The sequence below is a fragment of the Streptopelia decaocto genome, assembly GCF_964273445.1.
Source record: "Streptopelia decaocto genome assembly, chromosome: 3".
Lineage (NCBI taxonomy): Eukaryota > Metazoa > Chordata > Aves > Columbiformes > Columbidae > Streptopelia > Streptopelia decaocto.
In genome coordinates, this window is record NC_138656.1 from 17,373,872 (window position 1) to 17,390,679 (window position 16,808).

The following is a 16,808-nucleotide window of genomic DNA, read 5'->3' on the forward strand; positions in this document are numbered from 1 at the left end:
TTCTACAGGCTAGTCTCAGAATCCATGTTACATGAATATAGTCTTCTAATTTTCTTGGGAAGAAGATGACCTAGGTCTTTGTTGATGAAGAGCATAAGTAAAATACACATATATATTACACGCAGGAGCTGGGTCTCATCTCAAAACCAGTAGAGGTGAGAATGCTGAAGGAATTAGTTTATTAAAGGCACATTAATTATGGATTTTTGGACACAAGAAACTGTTCATCATAGTATCAAGCATCTATGCATGTTAAAAATAGGTCTCTGGTTTGTAATACTTCAAAGCAAACACCTAAGTCAGGAGAAATTAAAATTACATTTTACACAGGGATATCTGATACCATTACTTACTTCCTTGCTTGGATAGCATAGACTATTCATATCCATTTCCCAGCATAAAACATAACTGCTAGATTTTCCTTGCTGTTCCTATGTCATGGTGTAAGTCTGTCCCGGCAGATAAGTCAGATTTAGGGGTCGAAAGGACAGAAATTTTGCTTTTATTCCTAGTTTATGCTCACAGTTTTGAGGCGGATGAAACAAAATTCTGAGTACCCATTATATTAATGATCAGTACTGAATTTAGGTAAACAGTGCAGTTCACCTGCCTGTCTGCAAAGCTGCAAAAACAGCAGTGACTTTCAATTTGACCATGACAGAGACCAAAAAATCTAGATGTGGTTCCTCTCTCTATCCAGTCCAAAATTCACTGCACCTGTCTGGAATCCCTCCTGGGTGTGCTGAACTGCTAGTGCATATGACACAAGCATTGATAAGGTATACAAACTGATATGCAGGTATGGGTCTCTGAATCCATTGCATTACCTCCTTTTGACCACGGATGTTCAAGAATGACATGTAGGTTTTCAGTAGTCCAGCAAACCACCAGTGGGGCCTACCAGACCACAGCATTTCTGGGACAAGCTACTGCTCAAGTCTGACTACCAGCTCCCTCTCACCCCAAGTTTGGGAAAGGACTTGTGGAGGCCCATGTCCATTTCCACAATGTTGTACAGTGGAAACCATGGGATGAACTATGGGGATTTTCACCTCGCAGACACCAGGGAAAAAAAGCAGAGTTGAGCAGGACAGCAAAGAACTGCTTCAGACCTGACACGAGGTGATGGGCAGGGGAGCAGCTGCAGGAGGGCTGAGTTCACACCCACACGTTCAGCAGAACCAACACCAGTGGAAGAGGCTGCTGACAAAGGTTTATGGTGTAGGAGGCTGATGCCTTCAAACTTGATATCTGTGTGGCTGCTCCTAACTCTTAGTGCATACATGATCCTAGTGTCAGGTGACAATCAAGATTAAATAACCTGTTGGGTATTTTATACTTTCAAGGTTCCATAAAGTGAGACTACTGAAATTACAGTGAAGATTGCTCTTGCCCTTAAATATCATTAGAATACCTTTCAGATCCCCTTCAGTAATTTCCCTCAAGAAAAAAGTTATTTTTTTTAAATATCTTTGGAATGCCAGTGGACATTTAAAGCACTCATCTCAGTTTAAAGCAACTCCTTTTACTGAGAGCCCAAGGATCCTAATGCCAACTCTGCTGTAATGCACTACGTGAAATTTCTCATACAGGTAAACTGGAGCAACTTCACTGTGCCATTTTGACAGTTCAAAATTTGAGAAGTAAAGATGTGAAGCTCCTACTATGCAGGAGCTTTCAGACCTCTGTCTCTTCTGGAGACCTGCCAGGCAGTAAGAGCCAACATCTGCATGGTCAGGAGTGAGAAAAGAGTGAGCCTTTGATAGCTATTAACGTAACACTAGAGCAAAAGCTGAGGCAATTGAGGAATTGGAATGGATGCCTTTGCACACATGTCAGCTGTTTGAAGGAAAGACATAGCTGGCATTAGATGTGGGAGATCAGCTCGTTGGCAAAGCGCAATATGCAGAGTCTAATGAACTGGCTCCGAGTGAATCGACTGGCACTGTGTCCAAATGGGCATTTTTGGCTGTGATTTCCATGGTTCTGAGCTTCAGAGCAGGGCAGTCCAGGTCTTTTCACACCTGCTGAAGTGAACCAGAGCAGATGATGAGCTGGATGCCATAGTAAAGACTTACGAATGGGGCTGGCATTCATTCCACATAACATGGCATCAGTGGTGGCAGATGCTACTACACACACCATGCGGCCTGTAAGTAGTGCAGTGGCACAGTTGGAAAAAACTGAATCTGGGCTGTTGGTGGCATACCCCTAACATTATGTTATCAAACATCTTCCTCTGTGTTAAACCAGCAGGACAATATTCAGAAGCTAGAAACATCACTGAGAAATTAATTAAGCATTGCAGGTAGACATGGGCTCAACACCACCTTGTTTTCTGGTTTTAGAACCCTCCATAGCTGGCGATTAGCTGTTCAGATGCAAACCCAGTGACCCAGTCAATGAAATGCTCTAAACTGATTTGGGGAAAATTGAAGGGAGAGAGAGCCCATGGTAAATACACAGCATACTGAGGCAAAACTTGGGTCAGACAGCCACATGCACTATACTGCAAATACCATCTGGAAAGATGCCTTCTGAGAATCCCCTTAGCCCCTGACTTCGTGGAATTTCTGAAATGACAAACAGGAGACCCAATTCACCCAAGAAAGAGCAAAAACCTAATCCTTATCAGTATCAACAGGACTTGGCAGGTTTAACAGAGAGGCGAAGAAAAACAAGGAGGGCAGATTTTCTAGCACAAGCTGCATAATTTCAAGAACACCTGAGAACTGAGACTTGTATTTTACTTTCTTATGCACAAAAGAAAAGAAACACTCAGAGCTTTCTGGGTAAAGTTGAGGCCTGCTTATGCCTGAGAGTGTACTTTAGTGGCCAGAAACACTTCAGTATGAAACCAGTGCTTAGATGCCTGACTGGGAACCAATGACACACATTCACAGCAGCATAAATAAAAAATTCCTCAGTGACACTCCAGAGTGTTGCTGTTTCTTTTCCCTCCCTTTCTGGGTGGCAATGCCCTGGGCTTTTAGCACTATGGTGCTACCTGGCAGGAAAAGCTAGTTGTCTGTCTTTAGCACAAGTAACCAAAAGAAAGAGGAAAAGAAGAACACACTTCAAACATGTCTTGGAGTAAGGTATTTTTAAGAAGATGGAGAAGAGCCTAGCGGCATCCTGCTCCCAAGGACCTGCAGCAGTTGGATCTCACTGGTGGTTCTCTTGCTGCCCACACCCCAACTCTGCATTACAGGCTTACATCTTGTGAGACCCCACATTACCTAGTTCTCATACCCCCAGTCGTTTCCTCCCATCTATCATCCTTGCCTAAAGGAATTGCTCAAAATTTTTCTGACCAGGACCTGTGGAATACTGAAATACAGACACTTTTTCCGAAAAACATAACTCTTTTATTGAGTCTTCTTCACGGGATAGGAAACAGTGGAAGTTGTTTTCAGATGTGAATGCGCTGACTCGATAAATGTAAGTCAGACATTAAAGAAGCTTGGAAAACACCTAACTGTCGAATAGAAACTGAAGCTGCAAGTTGGAATACAGTTTACACAGAATTAGACAACAGCTGCGGGTACCTTTGCCAAATCTCAGTAAGTTTTGTCCATGAATATGAACTATGTTTGAGGCATGAAGTTTATCACATTGGCAATATTGTTTTTCTTACTAGAAATGAGAAATGGTTGCACACAACCTAGGCAGGCAAAAGAAGCTTGTATTTTATATGAACAGAATTTCATGATATTTATTCTCACATTATTTCCTACTTATGTCTACTTTCATAAAATCATGAACTTAATAAAAGTGCCTACATTTCAGGAAAAAAAAAACACAACATAACAAAATAGAGATGATGACAAAAGAGAAAGAGAAAACGTGCATAATTTTGCTGCCGGACTAATGTGGACTGACCGGGCCTTCAAGAAATTTTGGATATTATAGATCATCTAATCCAACACAGAAGCCAGGTGGCAAAGGAAGCAAGAAATTATACAGGCAGATAATAGTGAATAAGCTGTACAGACTGTAAAAACAACAGTTTAAAATAAAAAAGGATGCTAACAACATTCTGCAAAATAAAGCACATGAAAGGCTGCGCTAGCAGCATACCCATGTTGCGTTTTTCATGCTCATAAATGTTCTGAGTCAATGTTATTACCATGTATCCTTCTAAGTTATTTAAAGCTTAAGGAATAGAGGAGAAAAAGAGATACACTCTGCAGGTGTCAGCATGGGGCTCAGAATGCACTCAACGAATGATTTATGTTATTGATTTACATGCTTTAAAAAAATACACTTTTGCATAGAAAAGAAAATGGAATTAATAACCACAGAGGATGAAAACATCTTTATATCAATAAACGTGAACAAGAGGGCAAACTTCAACTATACTGTTTTATACCAACTTATTATATTTATTTTCTAGAGAGAATATGTTTACATTTGAAAAGTAATTTCAGGCTTAAAAGAAGTCTGGCTCAGTTTAGTACTCACTTACATAACGTAATGGTGGCTTTCAAGAAATAGCTAGTTGAAATGTCAAAATAGTATCAGAAAAATATTTTCATTATTTTAAACACAGCCAAAGGCACAAAGCTCTTTTACTATCATAGGAATCTGTTTTCATTGTTTTTCAGCAGACCTATACCCTTTAAAATGTTTGACCCAGGATCTAACAGAACAATGAAATAATCTGGTTCCCAATCACAACGTAGTCCCTCTTGCAAAGGAGTCACCTTTCTTGGAGATGCATGCGATAACATTTAAGGCTAATTTCAAGGCCATCACCATTCAGGCAACGCCATCTCTGTTTTCATTCTCCTTCTCTATTATAGCCTACACCAAAACTGCTTGCACGGCTTTTATTTCTCAAATAGGGCACTAAGGTCGATTGCAGATTCTCTTGTGCCGAACAAAGCACAGCCTTTTTAAAAATCAGTCTCCTGACTGTTCATGTTTCTGCAGTGACTTTCAAATTGAAGTAATAGTCACAATGCACCACAAAATAAAACCTCGCAGGACAGATACAACTACTGCTGCCCAGGCAGGTACACACTGTACCAAGCCCTCACAGACCACAGCAGTCCTAGACACAGTTTCTTTATTTTTATGACAGAAGCCCAAACACTTTGAGAAGACACAGTTATGACTCTTATGATCTGCAGGCATCACTGCATCCTTCAAAACCTGAGGCTGCAGACAGCAGGGAGCATCTCTGAAAAATGGAATGAAAAGCAAGTCAACGTGTGTGACTCGGCACTTGTACAGCAACAATGCTGGGGCTCAGGGAGGTGGGACTGCCTCACTGTCCAGATGTGGGGGGCCAGAACTGAGTCTCCAGCTCCCACACGAAGGTGAGCACTCCCTGGACATCTGCAACACTTGTGTCAGCTCTCTGACACCTTTGCAAAGTACTGAGAAGTAGGTGGCCATCATAGTCTTGCAACTGTGCGCACCTAGGGGTATCAGCTGTGGCAAAGCAATTTAGATTTGCCATGGGTGGTGTCTGAGATGACAGCACTTCCCTTGGATTTTAATTGCAATGTGGTTTCCCAGATTCCCAGACAGGAGTACAGCTACTAACAACACACATATGGATTTATTCTTCAAAACGACGAAATGTCTAACCACTTCATGATCCTCTTTGCCCTGTCAGCCTTGTGCAGACCAACTGATTCCCGTGCAGAGGAGGGGAATCACAGTGTGAAGAGAAGGGGTGAATAGTGCTACATTTTATTACTCAAGCTCTATAAATTCTGCCTTTAAATCAGGCCACTGTTTGTATCAATTCTTCGCACTTTATGTGCATCCCTATGCTCAATTTCACGTGCTTTGTTTCCAATGAACTTTTACATGTGGGTTAAAAGGTTTTCCCTCTTGATTACTGTGACTCAGTTTGGTCACTCAAGCATTTCCTGAGCTTTTTGTTGCATCTCCCCTTTCTGGCTACTTCAGGGTAATTGAGCATCTTTTCATGGACTACGCGTACCACTTCCTGCGTTCCCCCAAGATTTAGTAGAAGTGCCACAGTTTCCCTCTTCCACATAAATTGGATTTTAAACACACAGTTAGTGGGGTCAGCAGGCAAAGGACTCTACCGAATGTGCAGCACAAAAAAGATAACAAGGACTGTCTGGACTGCAAACAAGAGAGATTCTTTGAAGCCAGGATGCTCTAGCCAAGATTTAATAAAACAACAGAAAGAAAGAGAAAAACTAACTGAACCAAGAACAAAGGGCAGCATCACAAACTAACCACTCTGACCTGCCAAAAGCACTGAAGAACAAGAAAACGAAAACATAAAGCTGCTCAAAACAAACAGGAGCAAAGTTCAATACAAAGCTACACAAAAAACACAAGGCACATTGGGGCCAATCCCAAACATGTGTGGGAAAGCATAGGCTGTGTTTATTACTGTATCTCCCACATGCATTTTTACCCTCATCTCATCTTTTGATACACGTGGGGCAGTACAGAGTAGGTCAGGCTGATTTTTCCCTTTCTGAGTTAATGAGGAGTCTCCCACAGGGGATGGGAAATGCCAGGGGAGCACAGCCCAGCACGCTCCTGGTGACCAAACCCAAGCCAGGGAAAGCACAAAGATGGATGGTTGTGCTTATCCTGTGCTTAGTGGCAACACATACACCAAAGATCACCCAGGCTCTGGAGTGCCCCTGTGCCAGTGTCAGCACTGATGCAAACAGCTGCCCAGAGGCTCAGCAGTGAAGGTGTTGGGACCAGACCACCCCACAAGTCTCCAAGGTGTGAGTAGTCATTTTTTCAGACTATTCAGTTGTTTTTGTTGTCAGTCTATCACAGTAGAAGATTAAACAGCCACGCTGAGAGAGAAAAAACAAGCCTGAAGCATTAGCAAACTCTTTGTGGCTGGTACCCACTGTATACTGCTTGACTGTTTCCTTATCAACATTGAGTCCTGCTTCCATGGACATTCTGGCCAAAAACCAGAATCCTCCAGCCTGGTAAACAGCACTACAGCAGGTAATCCTCACGCTGAGGGTAAGTAATTAATTCCTATGCACAGCTCAGGCTAAAAAGCAGGGTGCCAGCATTTGCTGTGGTGGGTGTAATTGTCTAACATGACTGGATAAAATAAAAGCCAATTAAGGGAGAAGGTGGAAAAATAGTAGCTTCAGTAAACAGTGGGTCTAGTAGCGCCCCAGAGCTTCTATGTGGCAGGGAGAGAGGAGTCCAGATCCCAGCAAACTGGGGATGTCTGCTGGGCTCCTTTTTTGCTCTCATGTTGGCGCTGGGCCAGACACGGCATACAAGGAGGAGGAAGGGTATTAAATGACAGGCTTCAGGACAGCCTCCATCATTAACATATATTGATGCAGGATGTGAATCTGAGCTGAATCTCTCTGGGATACTGGAATCAGCTGTCAACACCAGCCACTCTGTAAGTGAGCATGCAAGGAGAGCACGCAGGTATCTGAAGGAGCATGTGAGCCGGATCAAATACAAGAGGAAGGGCAGGTTTATGGTTCACTCTGACGGCGGGAGAATAAATGGGTCTAATTCGCACACACTTGCTGGTATCCCTTCACCACATGAATCATGAGAGGGTTTTGTCTGTGGGATTTCAATTGCCAGAGAATCTGTCCTGGTTGTGACGTGCCAGGTAGAGCTGTCAGCAGTGACAGGTAGAAGAAAACCCATCTTTTAGTGCCTGACCTTGAGCCAGTTCAACAGGGAAGTGATAGAGGGTGAATAAATACAGGACAGCATTATGTATTTTCACAAGCTCTTTTCTGACTATAATTTCGCTATAAGGAAGTTTGTTGGCACCTACTGGAGGAATAAGTGCATAGGGGCGAAATATCTCCTTTCTCCTCTTGTGTTGTGCTGAAAAGTGGAATTAAATTATTCTGCTCACAGACAGATTGTTCCAGTAAAATAGAACTTGAAGCCACCAGGGGCTCATTGAGAAGGGAAGCTTTTACACTATATGAAAAGGCAAGAGACAAAACCCTTGCCAAACTCCTTCACTCTTTATTACCGACAGCTGCAATGCTGGATGCGTCCGGATGCCTTTTAACTGCCAAGGGGAGTGACGGAGGTGGGATGGCATGTGAGCAGATGAAATATATGGCAGCTTCTCCCCCAACGGCAAGTTTAATCATTTGCACTGTTGTATACACAAGAAAAAAAAAATACACATATTGGGAAATCATTCACTTTGCTTCCTGTGTCAGGTGGATTATGAAAAACACTCGCTCTTCCTGGTCCATAGCAGAACAAGGCCTTAAAATATTCAGAACCTGCATATGCCTTTGTCACAGAAGGGAGGAAAAACAAGGTAGAAAGTATTTCCTAAAGAAAGAGGACATTAATATATCAAGACAGCTAGCACAGACGAGCTTTGCTATATGTACAGAGGTATCCAACAGAAGTGAACCATACAAAACTGTAACCGGAGAAACATTTCTATGTGCTTTCATTCCAGAGGACTTTATAATGCATCTCTTCTTGTCCTTTCTGCATTTTAAGATCAGTGGAACAGAGAGAATCTGATTCTTTTGTCTGTTCAGTGCTCAGTCAACAAACACCAAACTGTGCTTTGTTAGGATCCAGGAGCTTGTGTGACATTTCAGGGTGACCATGCACGATGTGAAATGGTCTAAGTCACCAGGCATGATTCAAAGTCCTATCAGCGATAATACAATATGTGAGGATATAGACTAAAGCAATGCAGATGGGTCACCTTTCTGTAATCTGCAGTTTAAGGGTTAAGTACAATTGACTCAGAAATGACAACCATTTGTGTAGAGCTGGCAAGCCTCGATATACTTGCTTAAGTTGATGTCATAAAACTGTCAACAGCTTTTCTGCTTGAATAAGAATCTGGTTCCATTCTACATCAATTTGTCTCTGCTGCTGTTAACTTCAGTGCACCTATGAACAAGGCCTACAGGAGGGTTGGTAGGCTTGAAGAGCAGCATGATGAAGACCAGCCAGCTCAAATCCCAGCTGTGCTAGAGGAAGCATGCACTGTATTTTGTGAGCAGCTCAGGGGCAGCCCTGAAGCCTACGCTTCCTCAGATCTTGCAAATACAGTGTTTGTTCGTGCAGTAAGCTTCTCCCTCTTTGCGTTTATGTCATGCTGGCTGCAATACCCTTACAGCAGATACACCTAATTGTGAAGAATGTAATACATCATGTGAGGCCATACAATGATGACAAGATACGCCAAGCTTTTCAGAGCACATTTTGTAGCATTTCAAGTAGATAACCGTATCTTTCACCTGCACACAGAGGCATTAAGTAAGCGTATTTCACAGATAAGCCATCAGAGAAAGTGGTTGCTGTGCTACTGACCCAGTGCCTATATTTGAAAACCAGAGTCAGGCACACAAAAGCTCTGTAAGTTGCAAAAGAAAAGGGAACATTAGGACTTGCCTCACAGGGAGAGTTCCTCAGAGGAGCTGGAAATGCAGTGCTGGTCATGACAGTGTTTGCTACTGCTGGTGCTTTGCTGGTGTTAAGGAGAAGTGCACAACCTGGATAAAAGAGCAGGAAGAAAGTCAAACTGCAGCATTCACCCTCTGGTTTCGGGGTTTGTGAAACGTCCCCAAAACCTACGTTAGCTGGTTCCAGCTACAGAGAGCAGAAGGTTTTTTCAATTTACAAGGGATGCAGCTTCACCTACCCAACAAACATACTCAGGAAACACACTTTAAAAGTTTGTCTGCCCCTACAGCTATCTTCTTTTTTTCTCCATGACTTCAGAGTCATCATCCTTGCAAGGCTGAATAACAAAATGTATCTTTTATGAAAAAAAGGTAACTTGAAAGAGAATATTTATCTTAGCCAATCCCAAAACAAAATACAACTGTGGTAAGCTACCACCAGAGTAATATCAATGCAGCTGGAGGCCTTTTTGCTCCTTTAATCACTTCTTGTAAAAAGAGGAACAAGGGCAGTTCTAACACCAGGGTTCCTCCTTGGCAGCTCTGCATGAAAAGGTGTGTTATTTGCATTATTTCAGCTCTGCCCCCCCAGCTCAGGAGGGTACCACTACTTAGAGCCCAGTTATTTGGGCTTTCATTGAAATAATTGCCTCTACAGCACAGACAAATCATGAATCAGCAGCACTTGCCAGCTTTCCACAGTACCCTCTTTCTTTGCCTTCATTTTCACCTGTCCTTCCGTCACTCTGTGGTCTGTAATACTGTGGGCTGAGCCATCAGATGGCACAAACGCACCGTAGCCTATACCAGCTCACACAAAGGTAGAGAATCTTTCTCTTCATGTTTCACTCTAGATCTAACTTTCTAAAGCAATGTTGGGATTATAAACCACCAATTTTGCTGTAATTATCCATAGAAGTGGAACTCAAGGGACAATGGAGAAAAGAAAAGAAGAATTAGGAAATGAGAAGAGGAAAAAATTAGCAGAACAGGGAAACATAGGATGTAAACAGGAAAATTGGAAAGAAAAAAACAGATCAGTATGGAGGAGGGTCATGCAGATGAATACTTGGTGTGAAGCTGTTTAGAAAGCATCAAGATCAGTATTTGGTGTCAGTCATGGAGACCTGAAGTACCAGTCTATAACCTCAAGACAGAAAGTGAGCAGGTTAGTCTTTTCCTCAAAGCACTTAGAGTAGAAAGACGGCTATTTTTTTCCACCAGAGGCTGAATATATAAATACACAGGGAAACGCGCCTTGTGTTTTATTCTTTCTCCCAACCCATTTGTGTAATTTTTTTTGTTCTCCACTGTTCATTCTCTGCACTTACTATTTGCTCTCACACACCTTCTACTGAAGGAAAACGGTTGTGCTCCGGGCTCCCAATCCGCCATGGAGAAGGATGGGATGCAGAAGAGCCCTGCATCCAGCCGCAGTCTCCTTCTTCAAACGAACAGTAAAAGCCAGAGGGAAGATTTTCTGCAAGAGGGAAAGACAAACACACACACACACACAGAAGAACCCAGGTGAGCTGAGGAGGAGACTCCTGGGCACACAGAAAAGCTGCAGTGTCTATTCTGACTGGGATGCCCAGGGTACACAGTCAACCCCACAGTCCTTCTGTGTGGGGTCACGCACCTGCCTGACCATGGGGATGGGGGTGGCAAGGGAAACAACCCACAGACTGTGACGAATCTGAGTGAAAAGATGCATCTCAGTATACACTCTGGAGTCTCCTAAATACCTGGTCTCTACAGCTCCACCCACCCAAGGTTATACCTTGGAGATGGCTTTCCTAAACCCTGCTTCTGCAGCTTGATGGAGGGAGATCTTGGAGAGGGATAATTTCCTGACATGATTCCCCTCCCTTACAGTCTAGATCTCTGGTCAGCCCAGCTCAGCAACATGACTTCTCTCTGTGAACACTATTGTGGTCTCAGGTGAAGCACTGAATCATTTTGTGCCTCAGTTTTTGCACCTGTGGATCTGCTTGGTGAGATGAATGGATGAGAAGAGGATAGTTTATTTTAAGCCATACTTTCGGGCTTTGAAGCCCACTCATTCTGTCACTGGCTTGGGATTTCAGGCAAGTTTTCAGCTCCAAACAATAAAGACACACTAGTTTTTTACCTTTAAATTAATCAGCTTTAAAGTAATAGTCATCTCATTCAAAGTAACTTCATGCCTTCCTCATCTCCTCCTCTATCTACATTGCAAGTTCTTACACAAGGTGCAAAACACATCTTGTGCCCTGAGCTGTACACTTATATTGCCACAGGTGAACATCCACGTATCACACATTTCCTTCAAAACTCATGAAGCTATTTTTCTCATCACCATCAGTAAACACTCACTGCCTCCCTAGTTTCTACTGTTGTCTAGTTCTGCCTTTGCATTTCTGTTCTTCAATGCAAGGCCAGACTCCGTACTTATTAAGTAACCTCAGCAGAAAACAAACCTTATAAAATACCATGTAAAATCACTACCACTATAACATGATTTTTCACCTTTAGTGAATCTCTAATGATTCTTCATACAGATTCTGCACCCTGGGTGCTGCTGACAACTCTGTCAGATACCAGAGGGCTTCCCAGTAATAAAAGGACACAAACTGGGTTTTACCGGGGAAAAGATAGAGCACAAAGCTAGCTTGGGAGAAAAAAGTGTCTTTTTTAATACAGAATTACATTAGGCAAGAAAGATGCCAGAAGAGAAGAACAGCAACCAGTCATTTTAGCCTGCTATCCAGACTAACCAGCCCTTGGGGCCGGCAGTAGAAAGCCCCTGGACACGGTTGCTCTTTGGGGTGGTCCTCCTTCCGATAGACTCGAAAAACTGCTGTGATGAACAGATGTAGCTGCAAAAGCGATGATGATGTATTTCTGATTTCACACAGTTTTTACACCACTGTATACTCAAATCTGCTCTTAAAAAAGCTTAGTCCATATTTGTTTTCTCCTTCCATGTTCCCCCAAAACTTCCCCTAAAACTATCTTCCTTTTTTTCTTGTGGGTTTGGGGGTCGTGTTTGTTGGGGTTTGTTTGTTTATTTGTTTTGTGGGGTTTGTTTTGTTTTCTTTTGTTTTTTCTTTTGAAATAAAGGAAAATGAGACAAGAAATCTGTGTAAAACTGCAAGATAAAAATGAAATTTCATGTGCGAACACATCATAAAACCCCATATCCAGGAAATCAGTTTTTCCTTTCAACTGCTTGTCAAAAGCAGAGTAAAAATTTCTTATCTTAAAAAATGGAGGATAGAATACAAACTCCTAAAGCAAAAGGATCTGTCAGTCAGGTGATATGGGCAATTTCATTATTCTCTCTGTGAAAAGAGGAGGCTCCCGAATTCAGGTCTTCTTGTGCCTATTAGTTTTTTTCTGCCTGAAATATTCTGTCTGTAAAGTGGGTGCCAGACACTGAGGCACCAGTATCCAAAGCCCAGATCATTTGAAATGTTCAAACACCAGCAGAACTCCCTGGCTGAGATTGCAGGTCCGTTAAATGCCTACTCACAGGGCCCCTGCTTTTCCTCACACACCTCAAAAGGCAATTCCTTGCCAGTGGCACATGCACCTACTCCTTGGTCTACCCTGTAGAAAACAGCTGGGGAATCCCACAACTGTAACTTCTAGACCACGAGTATTTGATTTTCTAGTAGCCTGGATCTCAACTCACTTCACAGAGGAAACTGAAACATATCTTACATCTGTGTCTTTTTAGTAGGGCCAAATTTGAACATGAAGGTGAGAGCAATGTTTTACCTTTATTTTCTGCAAGCACACAAATTTGCTATGAAAAGATCAAAACCTGTACTGGACTTTAAGCTTTTTCAAGTTTTTCCTTTTAAAAATCGCATAATTCATTCAGCCTAGTCTTTAAATGTGGAGCTGTTAAGCAGAGAGTTGCTTCCTTGTGCTGTACCCCTCTACAGAACTTGATTATATTTCATTGTGCAGCCTGAGGCTGGGATTGAAAGAAAATGACAAATTATAATGTGTCCTGAATTCCTACTGAAGCAGCTTGGCTCAGTGTCCAACCGAATTCATTTCATGGCCATACACTACCTAGGATGATGTAAACAAGTCAGAGCAGCAGGAGGAGTCATCTAAGTAGCAAACCCTGCCTGGAGGCCATGAAAAGCTCACTGTAGATGGACAGTAAAGGGCATAAATAAGAAGCTATTACTTTCCCTGAAAATTTCATTCCTCCTCCACAAATTAATTTTTTATGAGTTTTCAGATGTCCCGTGCACTGGATGCATTTTTCTCTGCTGCTCTTCCTTATTTTGAATACATATAGCATTTGCGATTCCACGTATTGCTACTCCACACAGACCTCTTTGCCTAGTGCTTCTCTGTCGATGAGTACGTCTCAATTTTCTGAATGTTTTTAATTCAAACTCACATTGGTGCAGACACTGCACTGATGGGGGAAAGTTAACCTGATTTTATTGGAGAATTAAGTAAACAAGGAGGCAAAAGTTAAGTCTATTGAAACCCGCCATGTTGGATATTATCGCTAGTGACAGAAACCTCTGAAGATTTAGACCTTAGCAGGATTAAGGTGTAGCTTGTGGATACAGGATAGAGATTAGAGTAATCCAGTGAGATTGGAGCACTGTGTGAACGTCTCTGCTTTTATTTGAGAGATGAAGTAGAGAAAAGCTATACAGTGTTAACCATGTTCCTAGGTAAATACTTTCAAGCCTTCAGAATGAATTATCTTTCAAGCAAAATCTAAATAAATTCAAGGATTTTTGGTTTCACTCAGATTTTTCTTCCTTCCTTCCTGCAAGAAAAATTAGCAACTGGGATAATTTATGAGGTGAATGGATCAGGCTCTTGATTCTAAACTAAGTGTAAATCAACCAGATACTACAGTTTAAACTTTTGGGTGAAATTCTAGACTCGTATTATAAAGGACACAAGCATAAAAGACTACTCTCGTATGTATGGACCTTTACTAAATTTAGGAGGAAATCTCAGAAGCCAATAGATCAGCTACTCAAACAATTTAAAGAAGCACATGAATCTTAAATGTGAGCTTGTTTCAATGGCTGCCCCTAGCAAAGTTGGTCAGCCAAACGCTACCAGAAATGAAGCATAAAAAGGGAAGATACTTTTCAATACAGTCAATAAAGAGTTATCCTTTAATTCCAGAAGGCTTTGCTGAGTTCAGAACTGCCACGGGTTAGAATTTGTTGCTAGAGGTACAGCTTTTGATCAAGACAGAAGCAAAAGGCTTAGTGTGTGCAAGACAGGAACCTTAAGAGAGCGCTGCAGGGCAACAGGTTGTTACTTCATCATTTTGCTCGCAGGGAGACTCTGCTGGGCTGTATCTGTCACCAGGCTATAAATTAATCCAGCAGTTCATTCATGCATTTTTGCCTGGAAAGTAAACTGGCCCCTGTGGAATTACTTATCTATGCTTTTTTGGTCAGGTTATCACAAATTCAAACCTTATAGATTCCTGGTCCAGCTGCTGTCTGTCTTTTGCCAGGTGTGCGCACGCACTCCTCCAACCACCCAGCTCGAGTCCCTCCTTTCACAAATCAGACACTCGTCTTCTTTATTTCACCTGGTAATATGTTCAGCAGCCTTATATAGTCAATGAGTCAAAGAGTAAAAATTACCCTATAACCCAGCGGTTATGAGATTTATTTGAAAGATGATGGACATTACTTTCAATCCCTGTTCCAGGTAAAACTTGCAAAATGTGGAAGAGCAGCCCCAGGACACACTTGAGTAACCCTTTTCCTTCTGAACTAGACCAGAACTCCAGAACACAATGTCTTGGAAACTCTAAATGGAAATAGGAAATAAGGGTTCAAATTTACTTAGGCAGAAGAAAGAATCAGACCTGGGTTTGTCATATCCTGGGTGAATCTTCTGAGTTCTGGATCTCTAAATAATAAATGTACTGTCAGCAGTCAGCACCTCCTTTTCTTCTTTTTTTTTTTTCTTTAATGTATCCGTAACTTTCCTATCCACTGTTTTCCCAGGCTGAAATCATTTGGTGAATTTGAGCCAGAATTAAAATAATTGTGGACTAGCCAAAGCATATGTACTTTTTCTCAGTAAAACTTTCATTTTTTGCCCAAACTTGCTCTCATGCGATAAAAGATTCCTGAACCAAAATCCAATATATTGTTAACTAAAAACAGAAGTACAAAACTACTGAAACAAATTCTCCCTTTCTGTAAAGCAGAGCTTTGCCAATCTATATTAGTAAATAATTTGAATTTTCATCTGTCCTGTACCATACCAGGTATACTAGACATATGATTCTCTACTACAATAAGTACGTTATTTTTTTTGCAGTAAGTTATAATCCATAAAAGCATGAATTTACTAGCAAAGACATAAGACAACCAGTATCTGAAGCATTAATGTATGTCTGCAAAGTATTCTTCTGTGAAGTAATTTTCAGTGTGGCACTTCCATCAGTCTGTTAAATCTATATGTCTGATCCCAAATCAACACAGTTTGGCATCCAATACCACATCTGCCTCTTTGAAACTGTCTTTTGCTCCTGGAAGAATATTTGATTATGACTCAAACAAGAATATGCTTTTCTCTAGGAGTCATCCCTCTGATTTTATACTTTCTACACAGAGTAGTTGATTGCATGCAGAACAAGAACCATGACATTTCATTGAGCATTAATAAGTAAAGAGATGTTAACAAACAGCTGGCTTTAGGAAGATTTTGTTCAGCTAAGAAAAGAACAAAAATCAAATGAATAGGAAAAAAAAATTCACACAGCAAAAAAGAAAAAAGAAAAATAAAATCAGTACGTGCACTGATTCACCTGACTGTGAAAGGAAAAAAAAAATCCAGCATCTCCTTGAAGCTCAAAGACAGAAGCTTTTGGTTAACGGTAATTTTAAAAGCTCTCCCCTCAGTTCACGAGCATCTTTTGCTGACAGCTCTTTTGTGTAAGCAGAAGGATTTGGGAAACCACTTTCTCTGCTTTATATATCTGAATCACTTTTTGCCACACTTGCAAAAAGCTGATGAAAACATCCGTGTTGCTCAGGAGTAAAATGACAACTGATACGCTGAAAGATGACATATGTTTTGTGTTAGGCTGCCATGCGGATGTACTGACAGGTAAAACATTAGATCATTTCTCTGTTTTGTGTAAGAAGTCTTATGCCAATGATATTCAAGACAGTAACAAGGCAAAAGCAGAGAAATCAGCCATACAACTGAGCAGGCTTATATGTGGATAAGGAGACATACCCACTATTCGAGCTCTTGCTCAGGCAAGCCAGTCTTTTCTGTTGCTTGGGTGGAAGATGGTGCTTTTTGGGCTTTTCGCTGTAAGAACCCACATTCCCAGTACCTGGGGTTGAAAACAAGCCGTGTGGTCTTCTCCTCAAGCTGGGGAGTGAAGCTCTGCTAAAC

General features: G+C 41.6%; 1 protein-coding gene across 1 annotated transcript in view; it reads right to left on the reverse strand.

Moving 5' to 3' along the window:
* The window catches only part of ALK (ALK receptor tyrosine kinase), a gene marked incomplete at both ends in the record, with an annotated part of 331,753 nt that overhangs the window by 58,002 nt on the left and 256,943 nt on the right, over positions 1-16,808 (reverse strand). Inside the window, 2 exons of the mRNA XM_082048887.1 lie at positions 9,388-9,488; positions 10,747-10,878. Of these exons, the coding sequence (XP_081905013.1) occupies positions 9,388-9,488; positions 10,747-10,878 (233 nt within the window). The remainder of the gene's footprint in view (positions 1-9,387; positions 9,489-10,746; positions 10,879-16,808) is intronic.